This window comes from Taeniopygia guttata, chromosome 1A (assembly GCF_048771995.1).
Source record: "Taeniopygia guttata chromosome 1A, bTaeGut7.mat, whole genome shotgun sequence".
Taxonomy (NCBI): domain Eukaryota; kingdom Metazoa; phylum Chordata; class Aves; order Passeriformes; family Estrildidae; genus Taeniopygia; species Taeniopygia guttata.
This window is the reverse complement of record NC_133025.1, coordinates 49,744,190-49,763,511: the sequence shown is the minus strand read 5'-3', so window position 1 is coordinate 49,763,511 and position 19,322 is coordinate 49,744,190. Positions and strand designations below refer to the sequence as shown.

The 19,322-nt window shown below is 54.6% G+C and overlaps 4 protein-coding genes across 4 annotated transcripts; 3 read left to right on the top strand and 1 right to left on the bottom strand.

Moving 5' to 3' along the window:
* The first annotated feature begins 2,918 nt into the window (after nucleotides 1-2,918).
* On the top strand, nucleotides 2,919-3,857 carry H1-0 (H1.0 linker histone). The gene has a single exon (XM_012569247.5). It carries the CDS (start codon nucleotides 3,114-3,116, stop codon nucleotides 3,690-3,692), a length of 579 nt encoding a protein of 192 aa, XP_012424701.4. The 5' UTR covers nucleotides 2,919-3,113; the 3' UTR covers nucleotides 3,693-3,857.
* A 2,084-nt stretch (nucleotides 3,858-5,941) lies between these two features.
* GCAT (glycine C-acetyltransferase) lies at nucleotides 5,942-10,578 on the top strand. The gene is made up of 9 exons (XM_030263024.4): nucleotides 5,942-6,164; nucleotides 6,251-6,381; nucleotides 6,980-7,081; nucleotides 7,561-7,707; nucleotides 7,984-8,138; nucleotides 8,653-8,735; nucleotides 9,114-9,285; nucleotides 9,693-9,814; nucleotides 10,207-10,578. Exons 1-9 carry the CDS (start codon nucleotides 5,957-5,959, stop codon nucleotides 10,356-10,358), a joined length of 1,272 nt encoding a protein of 423 aa, XP_030118884.4. The 5' UTR covers nucleotides 5,942-5,956; the 3' UTR covers nucleotides 10,359-10,578.
* Nucleotides 10,579-13,203: 2,625 nt separating this feature from the next.
* Nucleotides 13,204-14,113, bottom strand: LOC100217677 (noggin-like). The gene has a single exon (XM_002195905.5). The coding sequence runs from the start codon at nucleotides 14,111-14,113 to the stop codon at nucleotides 13,346-13,348; it is 768 nt and encodes a 255-aa protein (XP_002195941.4). The 3' UTR covers nucleotides 13,204-13,345.
* Nucleotides 14,114-16,613: 2,500 nt separating this feature from the next.
* On the top strand, nucleotides 16,614-18,710 carry GALR3 (galanin receptor 3). Its single transcript, XM_002195884.5, has 2 exons — nucleotides 16,614-16,963; nucleotides 17,550-18,710. Exons 1-2 carry the CDS (start codon nucleotides 16,614-16,616, stop codon nucleotides 18,445-18,447), a joined length of 1,248 nt encoding a protein of 415 aa, XP_002195920.5. The 3' UTR covers nucleotides 18,448-18,710.
* Nucleotides 18,711-19,322: the final 612 nt, after the last annotated feature.

Genomic DNA, 19,322 nt, shown 5'->3' with positions numbered 1-19,322 from the left:
TCCCCATGGGATCTGGTTGAACTCAGCGCAGACAGGGAGGAGAAGGTAAACAGGATTACAGAGAGGATTCTTCTGCCAGGCTGTGTCCTCTGGGGTTTGTTGGAGATGTGGGATTTCCCAATCTCTGCAGAATAATGCCAGAAAGGGAAGGCTCAGGAGGCTTGGAGTGGTTGGATAGCAATTCCTGAGGAGAAAAGTGGGTGCAGGGGGTAACCCACCCAATCCTGGGCATGGTGGCAAGTTCCTGTGACGAAAAATACAGGCATGAACCCAAGATGGCCATGGTGGCACATGTGCCTATGGGAAAAACTCTTCCTTCTGGATGAGTCCACTGTGTTGCCTGCAGTGAGGTGCCAAAAGCACTGGACCCACTTCCCAGAGGCGTCAGGGCTTGCATTGTTTGGCAGCATCTGCCTTCTACCTCCAGGCCTGACATCCTGCCAAGGACTGGAAAACCCTCTCATCCTCTCAGTCCTGACCAGTTCATGTTACAGATGCATTGTCAAAACAGCGCAAGGCTCAGTGGGTGCATTCCAGTATCAACTGGGGTGCTTGGGAGTTTGCTGTGACCAGGTTACCCTCCATGTGCAAAGCCAGCAGCAGCTTGATGAGCTGTGACTACCTGTGTGCCTTCCCTCCAGTGAGTTGCTTGGGGGCACAGGATCTTCCCCTTAGTTTGACTAACTAAAAATTAGGGATTTAGTCTGTATGAAAGGGCCAGAACCTCCACACACAGGGGAGAGCATGTTTGTTTGCCAGCAGCGGCACCCGCCGGAGGAGGATGAGCAGCCCGGATCAGCAGCAGGAGCTGCCCAGGTGAACGAGTGAGATTAGACCCCTAAGGTGGCCAAAGTTGGGTAAAGCATCTGCCGTGTCCCTCCCTTCTGCCTTTCCCCCCCTCCACCTTTGCCTCCCCATCCCTGCGCTGGATTGATAATTGCTGCCTGGATGTTGGGGCTGCAGGCTCCACAGGCAGCCCTGGGGGCCAATTCCTAAACCCCTCCTAAACTTCCTCATCTCCCCTCAGAGCCTGGCACATGGGCGAGCCACGCGCAACGGTTACAAACTTGGATGCAAATAAAAACAGATGGTGCCTTATCTGCCTGCCTGGCTTTGCCTACGTGCCGGCAGCCAGCGCCGGCCGTTTATTCCTAGACAGGAAAAATGAGAGGTCCCCCAGCCGGTCAAAGCCTTGCACAGAGGCCACCAGAGCTCCATATGGGATGGAAAGCCATTTATTTATTAGGTCTTAACTAAAGCAAACCCCAAGGGTGGCAGGAGGGTGGTTATTCCTCTCCACAATTAGAAGCAATTTGCTCCCAATTAAATCAAAAGGTTTGCAGGTGCTGAGAGCCTTTCCCACTCCCCAGATGGAATACAGCATGTGAAGAAATTCCATCAGGGAGGAAGGCTCAAGGAGATGCACTTGGTCCTTCCATCTGTGGGAAAGCATCAGGGGACTGAGTGTCTTCTTCCAGGCCAGGTCTTCACATCAAAGATTCCTATTTCTATTTAAATGTAGTGATGGGACAAGGGGGAATGGCTCTAAACGGAAAGAGGGCAAATTTAGATTAGATATTAGGAAGAAATTCTTTGTTGTGAACATGATGAGGCATTGAAACAGGTTGCTCAGAGAAGTTGTGAATGCCTGACAGTGTTTAAAGCCAGGCTTAATGGGGCTATGAGCAAGTTGGTCTAGTGGAAGGTGACTTTACCCATGGCACAGAAATTGGAACTGGATGATTTTTAAGGTCCCTTCCAGCCCAAACAAACCTATGATTCTATGATCTCAATTTCTACTATTGCTATTATTTCAATTTCTTTATTTATATTTGTATTTATGTATCTATATTGATGTTTTATTGATGTATACTTCTGTGTGTCCCTAGCTGGTGGTTTTCATGGCCCTGGACACCCAGGGAACTCAGAAGTTATTGAGAGGTGCTTCACTGTGTATTTTAATGGTAAACTGAAGCACTGGGAGGTTTGGTTCACCTCTGAGCCCCACATGGCATGTTGGCGGGCATCAGGTGGCTGCACCCGTGTGTTTTTAAAAAATAAGGGGAAAACATCATCTAAATCCTACAGGCAAGATGATGATAGTGGCTATATTTAATCTCCCAGGAACAGCCGACCGCTCACCCAGCAGGGAAAGGATGGCTGATTGCCACTATGTCCCTACTCTGTTCGCACACTGAGTTGTGTGTGTCTCCCAAAACCAGGGGACAGCCTGTTATTTGTGACCCCTCACCGCCTACGTGCAAGGGCTGAGCTGGTGTTCCTAAAGCACCTGGTGGAGAGCAAAGGGGCAGAAGAGGGAGTAGTGGCACTTGGCCATGGGATATTGCTGCTGAGCTGACTTGTGCCCAGTGCTCCCCATTTTCTCCTCGGTGCCGTGCCCAGTGTCATCTCTAGTGTTCCTTCTTGCCCCCTTAATATCTTCCACAGTATCTTTCCTTGTCCCCTGATACTTCTCCAGCATGTCTCCTTGTGTTGCCCCTAAATGTCCCTCCCTTACCCTGTTTCTTCCCTAAGTGTCCCTCTGCATCTCTTGATGTTGCTCTGAATATCTCTGACATGTATGTCCCTGTCTTACCGGCATCCCCAATGTCCCCCCAGTGTCCTTCTTTGTCCCTACACAATATCCTTCCAAATGCACCTTGTACCTAAGCTGCCCCACTAAATGTCCCTTACAAGTCCTCGCTCTTCACTGTCCCCCGCTGATCCCACCAGTGTCCCTCCTTGTCCCCACCACGTATTGCCCCAAATGCTCTTATTTATTCCGCAGTGTCCCCCGCACTGTCCCTCGCTGTGGCTCCCGGCGGGTCGGGTCAGGGCGTGGCAGGGGACACGCGGGGACACGGGCGGCGGGTGGCGCGGGGCAGTCCTCCCCGCGGTCCGCACCGCGGCTTTAAAGGGAGCCCGCGGCGGGCGCGGCCGCAGAGGCACCGGCGGGGGCACCGGCGGCGGAGCGGCGCTGGCTCTGCTGCGGCTTCACCCACCCACCGCTCCCTTCCAGCCTCTCCCCGCCCAGGGGCGGGGGTCCCAGGCCGGGCGGGCCACGCTGCCAGCAGTGAGGGCATAGCAGGGCATCGCGGGACGAAGCACTCGCCATGAGCGACAGCCCGATCCCACTGCCACCGGCTTCGGCCACCAAGCCCAAGCGGGCCCGGTCAGCGCGGCGGCCGGCAGCCCACCCCGCGTACTCGGACATGGTCACGGCAGCCGTCCGGGCCGACAAGAGCCGCGGTGGCGCATCCCGGCAGTCCATCCAGAAGTACGTGAAGAGCAACTACAAGGTGGGCCAGAATGCCGACGTCCAGATCAGGCTGGCCATCCGGCGCCTGCTGGCCGCTGGAGTCCTCAAGCAGACCAAAGGAGTTGGTGCCTCCGGCTCTTTCCGCCTAGCCAAGGCCGGCAAGGCGAAGAGGTCTCCTTCCAGGAAGAGGAAGAAGGCAGCCAGGAGATCCACTTCGCCTCGGAAGACGGCTAGGTCCAGGAAAGCCAGGTCCCCGGCCAAGAAGCCCAAATCTGCCGCCAGGAAGGCCAGGAAGAAGTCGAGGAGCCCGAAGAAAGCCAAGAAGCCAAAGACTGTTAAAGCCAAGTCCCTGAAGGCATCAAAACCCAAGAAGGCAAGGCGGTCAAAATCCAGAGCCAAGTCCGGTGCCAGGAAGTCGCCCAAGAAGAAGTGAGAAGTCTAGAGGCGCTTCAGCACCCTCCCCGTTGGTTCTGTAAATAGCTGTTGCCTTTGTTTTTACTCCTTTCTACTGCATTTTATAAAGAATTGCTCTATTCATGAATTGAAATAGCTGAAACAAGGCAGTTGATGAATGAAAAAAAACAATTTTAAAGTGTTACTGGTCTGGGTTTTTATTCTGATATCTCGGAAATTTCTTGCATGTGTGTCTGGTGGTTTTGTTAATGCTGGACTGCTTGTTGTGTGTTGGGAGTGATGGTGACCCTGTGTGCCTGTTGGAGTCGTGCAGGATTTTAGTTCCTGGTCCTGCCTCAGCTCCTGGGGGGTTTATGTGTTTGCTGGGGCCAGGCAAAGACATTGGTGGGGAACCTGGAACATATGGCTGTGAAAGCTGGCCTTCCCTGGAGGAGGAAGAGGGGTCCCTGCTCCCTCATCCAGTGCTGCAGATCCCCACTGTGGGGATGAGGTGAGGAATGTTGGGCTGCTGGGTGTCAGGTCGAGCTGGTGCTGGAGACAACAGGGCTGCCCACCTGCCTATGGAGCTGCCTCAGCACAGCTGGATGGTGGCAGGGACTTTTGGGGCAAGGCTGGGACAGGGGAGATGGAGTGCAGCCAGAGTCTGTCCTCATGGGCTTGCAAGGAGTTGAAGGTGTCCATGGAGTGGGAAGTGGGATCACTGTGGGGAGAAAGGACAGACACAGCCATATGCATCTTTGCTCCCCAGGGAGGAACATCCTGAGGCAGTGGACAGCTCTGCAGGTGGGATGTGGTGGGCAGGGTGAGGCAGAACTGCTGGGCTCAGTTCTGCTGCGACAGGAGGGCTCTGGCTTTGTGCCCAGTGGGGCTGGCACAACTCCAGGGCCTGCCTGTCCCTTGCCAGAGCCCCTCCCTGGGCTGGGCTGGGTGATCCTGACAGCCAGGGCTGGCAGGGAGCCTGTGGGCTGGCCTCACTGCCCAGCAGGGTCTGAGCCTCAGGGAGGGGCTGCCTAATCCCTCTTGGCTAGAGACAGATAAACTTCTTGATAATCAGGATCCCCAACCACCTGAGCCATGAGCTCCAAAATCCCTGGGGCTCTGGATGCCCAGGGCCCTTGGACTTCCTGTGTCTAACTCTCATAAGGCCAGGATCTTCACCCTCTCATGATGGCTCCCAAATCCTTCAGCCTATTCTTCCTAAATCGCTTGGGCAAATGGTGCCTGAGTCCTTTAGCCATTAAGGATTCCAAATTCAGTACTTCAGGACACTGAAATCCTTGGTCTGGATGCACCTAATCCCTGTGGGCTCTTCTTCCTAAGACCCTTAGATCAAAGGCAACAAGAACACCTAGAGTGAAGACCCTGAACACCTTTCAAGAGCCTGATGCCTAATTCCCCTGGAATGAGTGGTCTAAACCACTCTGGCCACAGAAGTCCCCAGTCAGTTGTAGAAGAGGAAGGAGATACCTAATCCAGACAGAACAGGCTGCCCAGAGAAGTTATGGATGCCCTATCCCTAAAAATACTCCTGAGTTTTGATGGGGCTCTGAGCAACTTGGTCTAGTGGAAGGTCTCCCAGCCTATGGCACGAGCTTGGAACTTGATGATTTTTAAGGTGCCTTCAAACCCAAACAATTCTATCATTCTATGACCCTTTGTGTCTAAAGCCACTGAGCCTGTAGTTTACAAAGACATTTGGCCAGAGGTGCTCAAATCCTCTGGGTATTCTAATTTTCACCTGGTAAATCCTAAACCTCTCTGTCCAATGGATTGTTGGTCACCTCAGCTTGATACACCTACATGCTACAGACCCGTGGCTCATTATCCCTAGTGGTGGGCACCCATAAACCACCTATGTGCAAGGATTCAAGTCACCTGTGCTGAAGGCAGAGGCACTTAATGCTCCTGGGCTTGTCGATCCTTGAGGTCCGTGATGCCCTATTGCTATGAAATCCCTCAGACCCTACTACATGATCCCATTACAGTTCCTAAATCTCATGGATGGCGTTCCCGCAAAATCCCTCAGACTCCGGGCATCACATATCTGTCTCTGGGGTGCCTAAACTCCTTGGGACAGATCCTCTCCTCCACAGACGACGCCGAACGCCTCCTGGAGAACGCGGCCGAGCGCTCCCAGCCGCTGGACCTGCGGCGGCCGCCCGTCCCGCCCGGCGGGGGCGGCACCGCGGCGGCCGATGTGCATTGGTCGGTGATGAACGCGTGGGTAATTAGCGGCGGTGGGGCGGCGGGCCCGCCCCGGGGCGTGCGGGGCGGAGCGCGGGGATGTGGCGGGCGGTGGCGGTGCGGGCGCTGCGCGGGGCCGGGGCCGGGGCCGGCGCCCCCCGGGCCGCGTCGGGCGCGGCGGCGGCGCAGCTGCGGCGGCGGCTGGAGAGCGAGCTGGAGGACATCCGCGGCGCCGGCACCTGGAAGAGCGAGCGCGTCATCGCCTCCCGACAGGGTCCCCACCTCCGCTTGGCGGGCGGCGGCGCCGGTGCGTGCGGCGGGGAGGGAAAGGAGAGCTCTCGGTCCCTTCCCTCGGTGCCATGCCCCTGCTTCTCTCTCTCTCTGTTCCCGCAGGGATCCTCAACTTCTGCGCCAATAACTACCTGGGGCTCTCCAGCCACCCCGAGGTCATCCGTGCCGCTGTGGAGGCCCTGGAGAAGTTCGGCGCTGGGCTCAGCTCCGTCCGCTTTATTTGCGGTACCCAGGTACTGGGCAGCATCCTCTTCTCCGCGGGGCTTTCCCAGGGTGTCCACGTGGACCCCCCTCTCGACACTTCCACTCGGCGTGCGTGCACACTGCTAGCTTACATGTGGCCCGGTGAGAAAAGGAGCCTGCCGGATCCCCGCTAGCCAAGCATCTGGAAATACGCCAATATAAACCATTACAACACCTGAGAGCAAAGAAACCGAACACCCCTCTGAATTGAGAAAATAAATGTCTTTTTCTCTCTCTTTTGGGTCAAAATTACAGTGAACCTGACTTGAAGTGGCTCCATCAGACCCAGCCCAGTTTATCCCTGCTGGAGCCTTTTTTGAATCCTGCCTGATTAAGTGCAAAGAACAAGAAGAGCTTCTCCTTTGTGCATGGGGTGCTTGGAGTCTCCCTGCTGAGCTTTGGCATCCCAACCCATAATCATACTTTAGGGCTGCATTTGCTGAACATGAATAACTTTCTCCCACGCACATCTCTTTTCTGGATAAAACCTGTTTGTCTCAAGCCCTTTCAAGTCAGCATTTAACAGCAGTGGGCAAGCAAGAACCTGTGCTGCCCCACTGTTGACTCGTGCTCCTTTCTTCTCTTTAGAGTATACATAAGGACCTGGAGGAGAAGATTGCACGTTTCCACCAGCGGGAAGATGCCATTCTCTATGCCAGTTGCTTTGATGCCAACGCTGGTATCTTTGAGGTTCATAAGGCTTCCCTTGTGTTGTGCATGGAGAAGGGAGGTGACAGCAATGTGGTTCCCATGCCTTCTAGAGGCTCTGCTGTGAGCTCTATGCACCAGAAAAGATAGCAGTGGCTGGTGCTTGCACCAGGGAAGCCACACAGAGGCATTTAACCACCCTCACCTCTGCTCTCTCCAGCCAGCTCCAGCTCTTGGGGAGGGCTCCCTTTTCTGCACCCTTAAAGTGTAGGTGAGGGACGGGGGTGATCTCACATGTTAGGAAAGGGGGAGGGAGATTTTGAGCTCAGAAGCCACAAGCAAGAGCCTGGCATAAAGAAATCAGGGAATAAGGTGACTAGTAAGGGAAGTTTAGCAGTGCTAGGAGAGGTGTGGCAGCTGGGATCAATCACAGCCTTATTCTCCGTACTGAGGGAGGCTGGGAGATCTCGGTGAGCTGGCATCCAGAGCAAAGGATGATCCTTTCTGTTTGGCACGGCCAGGCCCTGCTGACCCCAGAGGATGCAGTGCTGTCAGATGAGCTGAACCATGCTTCCATCATCGATGGCATCCGCCTGTGCAAGGCCAACAAGTACCGCTACAAGCACATGGACATGCAGGACCTGGAGGCCAAGCTGAAGGAAGCGCAGGTATGGAGGTCTGCTCCCGCCCCAACACCAGGGCACTTGCTTAGCTGTGCTGCCTGTGCAGTAACCAGTCCTGGAGGGTGAGCTCTGCCCTTTCCCATGCAATAGGCATGGTTTTTGCCAAAAGGCGAGGTGGCAAAGCAGTTGGTTGTGATGCAAATCCCCTCCATATCAGTTAGGTACATCCTCTCCATACAGGGGTGTGAGTGTGTGCCTCTGCCAGCCCCTCTCCTCAGGGTGACATCTTCACCCCTGGGGATGCCTTTTTCCCTCCAATAGAAGCATCGCCTGCGGCTGGTGGCCACTGACGGTGCCTTCTCCATGGATGGTGACATCGCGCCCCTGAGGGAAATCTGCCAGCTGGCCCAGAAGTACGATGCCCTGGTCTTCATTGATGAATGCCATGCCACAGGATTCCTGGGACCCAATGGGCGGTAAGTGACTGCCTCAGCCCTGTTTCTTCCTCCAGCCCTGACTGATTCTGAAGCAAGGACTAAGCTGCTGATGGCCAGCGTGTTTTTGTGTGGGGACTCCTTGAGGGCTTTGCACCTCACCTTTGGATTGAAAGGAGATACTTTAGCAGTGATCCATCCCCAAGTGACAGCTTCTCAGTGTGTAACAGATGGTTTGACCATCTCATCGGGGCACCACCTCTCCTGGCAGGTCCTTTGTTTGGACTATTAAACTTCTGTGTGGGAAGTTTGAGCACTTTCCCATCTCTAAGGGATGAAGAACACATGTTCTTACTTGGTGAGGTCCCAGCTTAGGCTTTCTGCAGCAGAGGAAGGTCAACACTTGGGTTGAACTATCTCAAGGGGCTATTCCTCCTTGTCTAGAAGGAGGGATGCCAGAGACCTGGCTGGCAGTGCATTGTTTTCCTTGAGGTATCCAGCAGATTCCCTGGTGTGTGCTGGCACAGCTGATAACGTAACATTCCTTTTTCTACAGGGGTACTGATGAGCTCCTGGGAGTGATGGACAAAGTCACCATCATCAATTCTACTCTGGGAAAAGCTCTTGGAGGAGCTGCAGGTGAAGGCATTTTCCTGTCCAGCGTACTGCATGCCCTAAAGAGCTCTACAACATCGATCCTGCATTTCCTTCCTCTGCCTAATGATAGAGTAACAAATGCATATTATCCTTTTCCACTGGTGGCATAAGGCTTGGTTTGTGATTTTGCTGCAGGATTAAGGGAGATCCTGCCTTGTGCCTGTTACATTGTCGTCTTTCTCATGCATTTGCCTTTGGGGTCAAGGTGGAAACTCTTGGTCAAAAGCATCAGCTATGATTTTTAGACCTGGTTTGTACCTAAATTCCTGCTGCTGGTGCCAGGTTGGCTTTATCAAGAAACCTCACTCTAAACAGGTCACCCTGGGCTGCCTTGTCTAATTCTCTCTCCTCTGTCTGCAGGCGGGTACACAACAGGTCCCAAATCCCTCATCGATTTGCTCCGCCAGCGTTCCCGCCCATACCTCTTCTCCAACAGCCTGCCTCCTGCCGTGGTGGGCTGTGCATCCAAGGCCCTGGACCTGCTCATGGAGAGCAATGCCATTGCACAGTCTATGGCTGCCAAAACCCAACGGTGAGGGGGCCGTGTTGGGGTGGGAGCAGGGGCAGCTTTGTTAGGAGTGAGTTGTCTGTGATGTATTCACCCCTCCTTTCCCAGTGATAACTGTGAAGACAGTTTGCAAGTCAGGGCTCAGGGGAGGCTGCAGGATTGCCTGTCTGTGTCAGGCAGATGTGTCACATCTGGATACTCTTTGAGCTGGGGCACATTGTCCCCTCAAGGATCTGCAGTCTCATTATGCTTGGCAGGACATGGTAGGAGATCACTCTAAGAGGAGAGATCTCTTCCCTGCACAGAAGATGAACAGTGCAGCAAACCTTACCCAGTTCTCAGTGGGCAGGGCTCCCAGGGGAAAGAAAGGCAGTGGTCTCCAAGGACAGGGTTGTTGAAGTTTTTACTCATCCTGTTGTTCCCTCCACCAGGTTCAGAAGTAAGATGACGGCAGCTGGCTTCACCATCTCGGGGAAAGACCATCCCATCTGTCCAGTCATGCTGGGGGATGCTCGGCTGGCGTCAGTGATGGCAGAGGACATGCTCAACAGAGGTGATCTGGGGAGGGAGCTCAGTATGCAGACACATTCCCTGAGGGACGGGATAGTTGGCGGTGGTGCCCTCCTTCAGAAGATGTTCCTGCACAAAATCCAGTACTCCTTCCCCCTCCAGCTGCAAATGTCCTCATGGTCTCCCCCAGATGTTGCTGGCTGCACCTTCTTTCTCAGTTAGGGAGAGGATTTACATTAATGCTCTTGTCCTGCTAGGCTGGACTCCATCCCCATTGCTGGCCCTTAGCCTCATTTCCATGCTTGGGAGCAAATGGCACTTGGAAACCCTGAAGGCTGGAAGTGGTTACTGGGAGGGGAGCCTTTCTGTCACCCAGGACACCTCAGCCTGTCTCTGTCCCAGCCAGCTCTGACTCTGTCTGCATTTCCTCCCCAGGCATTTACGTCATTGGCTTCAGCTACCCCGTGGTCCCCAAGGGGAAGGCGCGCATTCGGGTCCAGATCTCAGCCGTGCACAGCGACGAGGACATCGACCGCTGCGTGGAAGCCTTCACCGAGGTGGGACGGAAGCACGGAGCGCTGTCTTGAGGGGCCAGAAAACACCTCTTCAGAGCCATCCCTGCCCACAACCAAGTGCCTCTGATGGGGGAAAAGGCTTGAACAGCACACTGCCAAAAGCAGGACCGTTCCTCAAGGCATCACAGCCTGTGTCACATGAGTCAGCCAGCTGGCTGTTGCAGCATGCTGGCAGTAGCACTGGTAAACAGCACTTAAAAGTGTCATTAAAGGTGTCCTGCAGTGCAGCGGATATTTGTCTGCCTCCTATTTCCTCATCCAGGAGCTGCACCCCATCCCCATCCTCTCATGCTGTGACCAGACACTCTGCTATGCCTTTCCTGAAGCCTCAGTCCAGATGGTGAAGCGCTGCAGTTCCCGCTGTCTCCTGCTGATGGAAATAACAGCGTTGCTGATGTTGCCTGCTTCTTCTATGCTGTCCTGTGGGTCCAGCAGCATCGCCCTGGCAGATCTGACTGCTGCAATTCCCCACTGAGGCAGGGGTGTTTCCTACACCTTTTGCAACCTGTGCTACCAGCAGCTGGTTAGGGAAAGAGGATATGGGCCCCCCAAAGCTCTGGTGCTCCTTTGTCTCCTTTTCACTCTCAGGTGTTAGATGTGAGGCTTGCTTGGTCCCCAGCTACTAGGCTTTGCCAATTGCTTCAGTGGTCCCAAACCTGCCCTGGGAAAGACATCTTGCCCCAGAGAGGCCATCAGGCAGTGGGCAAGCTGAGGAGGCAGAGGCCAGCAGCATGCTGAGAGGATCTGCATCTGACTGAGGCTGAGGCCAGGGGCAGAGCAAGTGACAGAAACCTTTAACTTTCTTCCATATGGCAGGAATTTCTAGATTTGTTCCTCCTAGCTGTGCTGTAGTATTTCAGCATTCAAAAAGGCACAAGTGGGACCTGGGCATCTCTTAGGATTGCTTTGTTTGCATCAGTTCTGTTCCAGATCAGAAATTGTGTGTCCTGCCAGCTGTCTATGTGCTGAATGAGTAGCTGCAGCCAGGGACAGATTCTAGCTGAAATGGAGTGTACTGTGCCTGAGTGCTGGAGCACTGGGTCGTGTCAGCAGAGACCTGCTCTGAAGTCCTTACGTGTCAATACGCTGTCAGGGAACAAACTACAGGGCAATATGTCTGACCTGAGCCAGAGCAACTGCAGAAGACCACAGCTGTTACTCCAGGACCCGTAGGGCTTTGTAAAGCTGTAAAGGACAGGGGAGAAATGTGTCTTGTAGGTTCAATAGGACTGCAGCCAAACCCTTTTAGAACAGCTGGTCATGTAACTGTGTGCTGATTTTGTTTAATTTTCCATCCCCACAGGCCCTGTGCTCAGTCTGCTGATAAACTATGATATGGAGATCCCTTTCTGTGGCACCAGGCCCTCGCAGTGCTGCAAACCCTTTTCAACAGGCAGTATTTTGGTGTGGGGAAGGCAGGGAGATTGCTCTCAGGCCCCTTGTGTGACCTGGAAGAGATGAAAGTTCAGCAAGATGGGCTCAGGTATAGGGAGGTTTGAGACCCTAAACTGAATCACTGCTGGTTTGAGCCCAATGCATGTGCACCCTTTGCTCCCCCTACCCGCACACCTCCATTGCACACCTGTACCACCCTCCCTCACATTTCCCTCCTGCTGGTGCCTAGCCCTGGTCTCCCCCTCTCCCCTGGCCTTCTGCAGGCATCCCTGCTGATGCCTCCACTCCACTCGGAGCAGACAACCCAAGCACTTTAACCCTGCTTCGGCTTTCAAGTCCTCCTCATTGGCAGAGCAGCCCTACAGAGGTCTCTCTGCTCAGCTACAGGTCGGAGCAGCAAGAGCAGCCTCCCTCCTGTGATGCTCACAGTTCTTTTTGCATGCACTTGTGGGCTCGCTCTTCTGCTCCTCTTCTCACCAGACGCACTGACCTCCCTCTCACCTCTGTATCTCTTGGGTGCCTCAGCAGCCAACTCCCTGCACTCTGCCTGCTTCAAGGCCAAGCTCGGCAGCAGGCTGTGGAGCTGTCTGGGGAACAGACTGTGTAGTTCTGGAATCCGAGGGAGGCAGGAGGGTCAGATGATGGCACACTGGTAATGAATAATGCCATACTTCTTGACTTGGAGGCATCATGTTAATATTGAATTGAGGCACATCTTCCTGCTCTTTATTGCTTCAAGGCCTTCCAGCCTAGGTCTGATCTACAGCTGTAGGCAGCTTTTATCCCAGAAAGCAGAGGATGTTTTGCTGAGTGGAATGTAGAGGCAGATGCCACTTTTTGAGGATGCAGTTCCCACCCTGGGCTCCCTGACCTACCCCATACCCCGTATGCTGCTCAGGCAGTCCCGAGTCTGGACCTGTCACCTTCTGCACTGTGGGATAGGTGGGGGATCCACATATTTCACCCATTTTACCTCGAAGTATGGGACTATCTTACCTCATCCCATTTTTATACACACCTAGCCCCAGAAATGCTTCCAGCCCTGGGTTGTGGCCCACCTCCCAGTTCTACTCTCACTAGGCTGCCTTGTTGCAGACCCAAACTACCTCACTGCTCCCTGATTCACTCCAGCCCCTCTCCACATTGTTGCTTCCACCCCGAGCAGCAATGACCCACCTCTACCTTTGGCTGGAATTCCCTTGCCCTGGCTCCCTGCCTGCAGCCCCACCCAGGCAGGCAGGGATGCCCCGGCTGGGCTGAGCCGGCTGGGGCTGTTGCAAACGGGGTCTGAACCTGCCGTTCAGTGCCATAATTTTTCCATCCCTCATCCTTTGCTGGAGATAAATGCTGCACAAGGGCCTCCACTGATGCTAATGCCTCACAGCACTGGTGGGTGAGGGGGGAAGCAGCGGCACCCCCCGCCCAGGGGTTTTGGTGAGACAGAGCAACGACCACAGCCATCCCCACTTCCTTCCTGCAGGTTTATTTCTCCGAGGGATCTCCCCCCACCTCCGAGGGCGAGTCCAGGCAGCCGTTTGCCTTTTCAGGCCTTTCGGCTGCAAGAACAGGCAGCGGGGGTACCTCCATAGCCCCCCGCAGCCCCCTCAGCGGCAGGAGCACTTGCAGGCAGCCACGACGGGGTAGGGGATGTGGCGCCAGGTGCAGCTTGGGGGCCCGGGGAGCGGCGGGGTCCAGCAGTGCCAGGCCAGCAGCTTGATGCGGGTGAGCTGTGCGGGCCGGCAGCTCATGCCAGGGGGCCAGGAGCAGCCGGGCGGGCCGGTCTCGCACCTGGTGTGGCGCACCCAGCGGGGCCAGAAGACGGGGCCCAGGTCGACCCAGGCGGAGGTGAGGCGGCAGGTGGCCCGCTCCACCAGCCACTGCCGCAGGCGGCGGGCCAGGGCCCCCGCTAGCTCTGGGGGCAGCTCTGGGGCGGGGGGCAGCAGGGTGGGCAGCTCCAGCCCCTCCGCCTCTCGCCACAGCTCGCGGTGATACCGCCCGGCGCCCTCGGCCAAGTCCCTGCTCGCGGACTCCAGGCTCTCCTCGAGGACGCTCCCGTTGCGACGGCGGGGCTCCTCGGTCGCCATCCAGAAGGGGTCGAAGGCCGAGCCCAGGAGCCGGCGCAGCCGCCCGGGGCGCAGGTGCCGGGGCTTGGGGGCGTAGCGATAATCCTCGGGGGACAGCGACAGGCTGTAGGGCCGCGCCGGGGCCGAGGGCTGGCCCCGCAGCAGGTGGGCCGCGGGGTCCGCGCTGCCGGACGGCGGCCGCGGCGGCTGCCCGGGTTCCTCCGGAGGCGGCGGTGGGCCTGGGATGGCCGGTGGTGGTGGGAGCAGGCAGAGCAGGAGGAGGAGGCAGCTGCGGTGTGGTCCCTCCATGGCGAGCAGCGCTGTGACAGGCTGTGCCCGGCTGCAGGCTCGTACTCTGCCGCATCCCCTGGGTTATCACCGCGTCCCGAGGCATGGCCTTCCCCTTTTCCCTGCTTACAGCGGCTGATAGGGAGCTGGCGGGGACACCTCGCTCCTTCCCACCAGAGGGGCAGGTGGCGGGGAGAAAGAAGCCTTATGGTCTCTCCTGTCATTGCGCTAATGGGAATAATTTGGGCTGCTGTGGAGGGGAAGGGGCCAGCACCTCCTTCTCCATATCCTGCACCTTCATTGGAGGAGGTACCCACAACCTTCCCAATGAAGGGAAGCTGGTGGCCTTTGTGTCTTGCTGAGAAAGGATGACCAAGCTGCACTCAGTGCAGCTAGAAGTCCTCAGGGCACAGATCCTGCCACCAGGGTGGACATAGCAGCAGGGCTTCGTGGGTCACTGTCCTCTCCTGGCACATCAGCCAGCCCCCATGTGTCTCTAGGCAGCTGTGATGGAGCTGGACCTCTGGAGGTCTTGTCCTCCCTCCCATACTGAAGTGCTGGTGGAGTACAGACCTGGACTGGATGGAATTCAAAACATGCTTTCTCCTCCTTCCGTAGGTCAGATGTTGTGGGAGAGGCTCAATCTGCTCAGTGCTACTAACAATTAACTAATAACATCTAGTAACAGCAATTACCTCTCATCCTCCAGAGGGTTTAGGACCCTATATTTGAGGGACGGGGCAGGGATGAGGTTCACAGCTGTGGGATATTTACATTCCCTGGAGGTGTTGGACAACACATCCTGAGCACCCATCATTGAGAGGTGGCTGCTGAGGTCCAAGGGACCCTTTCCCCCTCCATCCTTCCTTTTCCATCAGAGAGTAGTGAGCTTTCTCTCTGCCACCCTTCTCAGCAGGAGCAGGGAGGAGCTGAGCCTGCAGGAAAGCTGGGCAGAGAGGAGTTAACTCCAAACCCAACCTCAGGGAGAGGGGAAAAAAAAAACAACAGAGAACTATGGATCAGCAGCAAGAGCAGAGGGAGGGAAAAGGGGGAGTCAGAGAGAGAGGAGAGGAGCTCCAGAAGAAGAGGGAGCAGAGCTGGTGGTGGGCAGAGGGAGGCAGCGGAGCACCGGGCAGGAGTGACTGGGATGACGGAGCTGCCCAGATAAACTCTTCTGTGGTCTGCATCCTCCTGCTACCACTGTGTGAGCTGGACTGGAAGTCTCCCCCTCAGCGAGTGTCAAAGCTGCAGGCCCTTCCTCAAAAAGGTGAGTACAGCTTCCAAAGCTGAAAGGTGGCCTCAGGCTCCCTGAGCAGAGACACCCTGTTGCATTTTGCATGCCCAGAAGGAGACTGGGCTCCTCTGCTTCAGTGAGGAGATCCCATGGGGCCAGATGGATAAGCTGGAGGGTAGCTATCAGTAGGACAGAGGGGACCAAAGACAGAGGGGCAGGGGCAGTCTCTTGGTGTGATACACCAAGAAGCTGGGAAGCAGAAGTGGCATGAGCTGAGGGAAGGGAGAGCATGGAGTGAAGGAGCTGGCATGACCCAAAACCGAGTTAATTGCTTGTCAACAGTAGCTAGATAAAAGTGTCTTTCCTTCTCTGTTTTTGCTCAGAGAAGGACAATTTGTTCTAATGATAGCATAACACGGAGAAGGCTTATTCAGAGATAGGCTGTTGGTGTTCCTTGTCTGAGCACAGTGTTACTCAGGGCTGGAGGAAGTTTTGCAGCAAATTGCAATACCTTGAGCTGTGATAATAACAAGCTTCTTCACAGTGATCATCACGTTGTATTTCAGGTGGCTCCAGGGTCTCCTCCCCATCCTCACCTACCTGCCACCATCCAGCCCTTGATTACCTCTCAGCATCAGGAGAAGGTGCATTTAGTTGCCTTTCCTCTGTGGAGCATAACTACTGCACAGGGAGCAAGGAGCAGCCAGTTCCTGGGTGAGGGGGTCCCAGCTTAAGGCGTTCCCTTGGGGTGGGAATGTGTTGGGGTGCTGCTGCTGTGGGGTGTGATCCAGGCATCGGATCCCTGCTGTGGGAGGTGGCACAGCCCTGGGCTGAGTGTGCTGGGAGCACTTGCAGCCCATGGGAGCCTCCTACCTTATGGCCCTGTGGCCAAACCCTGTTGAACACTAGCCAGGGTTTAGACCTACTAAAGCAAGCAATGCCAAGGGGTTTAGCAGATTTGGGAATGTAGGAGGAATGTGCGTGAGACCAGGAGGCAGGGCAGGAGGGATCCTTCGGAGTGCTGGGAGCACAGGAGATGTTCTGATGGTAAAGTGAACCTGGGCAGGAGAAAGAGGCTTCAGCTCTACTCAAGCCAGGTAGATGTAGGCTGACTGACTACAACAGCATTCTTGCCAGTGATGTCACGAGGATCTTGGTGGCATCATCTAACCAGCTGTTTGGGACTGGCATCTCTGGGAGAAACGTGAGTGTCAAAAACTGGGGTCAGGCACCTTGAAGCCTGTTATTCCTTTCTCCCAATGCAGGTCCCTGCAGTGTAACAGGAAGATGCCAGGGGGATTGAACATCTCTTCTGACAGCCCAGAGCTACGAGCAGCAGGGATTATTGTGCCCATCATCTTCTCCCTCATCTTCCTTGTGGGTACTGTGGGAAATGGGCTGGTGCTGGCTGTGCTCCTGTGGAATGGCCAAGTCAAGTACTCCACCACCAACCTCTTCATCCTCAACCTGGCTGTGGCTGACCTGTGCTTCATCATCTTCTGTGTCCCTTTCCAGGCCACCATTTACACCCTGGATGGGTGGCTCTTTGGGGCTTTTGCCTGCAAGGCTGTGCATTTCCTGATCTACCTCACCATGTATGCTAGCAGCTTTACCCTGGCTGCTGTCTCTGTTGACAGGTAAGTGTCCCCTTCCCTTTGAGTTCTGCAGCTCAGGGACACTGTGTTTGCCACTCTTGAGCTAAGGGTGGGAGGAAGGACACTACTTACCCAGTTGGGTGTCCTTGTAAGAAGCAGGTTAGGTCTCCCCAGAGGTAGGGCCAGCAGAGCCTGTCTCCCCAGCTCCCCATGCCCTCCCCCTCTACCAAGCCAAGCTCTCAGCCTAATTACCCAGCGCTCACTTGGAAAGGAGGGGAGTCCACCATGCATAAGCAAGAACAGCAAAACCCCTAGAGCAGCAACACTACTCAGAAGTAACAGGAGAAGCCTGCCCCTATCCTTCTCTTACCTTGTTCAAAAGATACGTTGCTTGCCCTTCCTGAGCTAACACAGCAGAGTGTATGATAGAGACTCCAGGCCCACTGTTGGAATGCCCCTGATATTTCTGTGAATTCACTGTAACCCTCACTCCCAAAAAATTTGGGAGGGAAGAGGTGGGTGGCTGCATGGGAAGGGGTACACAGATGGTAGCTCCAAAGGGCAGGAGAAATACCTCATTTCACCCATGCTGTGTTTTGTCTCTCTTTCTCCTTCCCCTCCTTGCCAGGTACTTGGCTATTCGCTATCCACTCAAGTCCCGGGATCTCCGCACGTCCCGAAATGCGGGAGTGGCCATTGTGGTAATCTGGTCACTGTCACTGCTCTTTGCAGGGCCTTACCTCAGTTACTACCAGATAATCCATTACCATGGTGTGCCCATCTGTGTCCCTATCTGGGAGGACCAGCGCAGAAAGGTTCTGGACATCCTCACATTTGTATTTGGATACCTGCTGCCTGTGACTGTGGTGAGCCTGGCGTACTCTAGGACCATCAAGTTCTTGTGGACTTCTGTGGACCCCATAGAAAGAATCTCAGAGTCTCGGAAAGCCAAGCGTAAGGTCACCAAGATGATTGTCACAGTGGCCATCCTGTTCTGCCTCTGCTGGCTGCCCCACCACCTGGTCATCCTCTGCTTCTGGTTTGGCCACTTTCCCTTCAACCGGGCCACTTACGCTTTCCGCCTGGCTTCCCACTGCCTTTCCTACACCAACTCCTGCCTCAACCCCATTGTCTACGCCCTCATCTCCAAGCATTTCCGCAAGCGTTTCAAGCAGGCCTTCACCTGCTTTTTCTTCCAGAACAAGATCAGGAAAAAGAAGAAGAAGAGGGTTGGAAGGAAAATCCATATGGTTGATGTGGAAAGAGGTTTTCCCAACAGAACAGGAGATTTCTATGGAGGCAACAGTGAGGTGACCCAAGCCCCAGGAGAGAACACCAGGAAGAGGGACCATGAAGGTGCCAATCGTGCCAGAGCATGGACTCAGCAGGTACAAGGTGCCATGGTCTCTGTTCAGAAGGAGCTAATGGAGGAGGAAATTTTGGCAACAGCTGGCCATTCCCTAGATGTGACCCCTCTAAGAGGAACTGTTGCACAAGACCAAGAAGAAGTCTTAGAAAAGGGCTAGAGAGGCAAGAAAAAAAGTCTATATTTGCATCACATTTTCTGATCACATTACAGTGGTTTTGCTTTCCTCCAGGATCATCATGCCCATGCCTTATCCCCACTGAGATGGTTTCATGTTGGCAGAGAGAGCTCGCTCATTCAGATCCATTAAACTGAGTTCAAGTCCCCCAGAACTCCTCAAACACCTCCTTCATGATCCTGTAGTCATATCTGAGACCTGCCATCATCCCAGCTCAATATTCACAGTAAACTTTAAGCAACTGCAACAGCCATCCTTTTCTTTAATTACATATGGTGTTTTATTAGTGCTGTGTGGATCCTGAATATGTAACCCTTAATGTGAGGCAGATCTGCACCTGTAATTTCTTAAAAGAAGGTGAAAATTGGGAAGCTTAGAAAAAAGTGTTTAGGGAAAGCTGTGACATTGTGGGACACTCAGACTTCCACACTGAAGCTGGGAAACAATTACAGGTTGTTATGGCACTTGTAGGTGTCCTTAGCCCTGCTTGGGCTACAAAATCCTCTGGTATTCTCACTTGTCCCCATGCATGGTGCTGGAAGTTGTGTTTTGGACTTTTGGCCCCAGCCAGTGCTTGTAGGCATTGTAGAGTGAGGCTGGGTGACATCAGGCAGCTTGCAGAGCTGTGATATGCATCAGCAGAACCATGATCTCTCCTTTATTTTTCTTCTTTTTCTGTTGCCTACGTCTGTTTGCGTAAATCTTTCCTTTTTGCTTTGTCCAGCCCACTCTTAATTCCCAGGTGACATGGTATTTCTAACGCTCACTGAAGCTGTTTTTCAGCTTGCCAGAGCTCAGCTCCAAGGCCATCCCTTTTTCTGTGCTGAGGGTAACTGAAGAGGAAGGCCAACACTGCT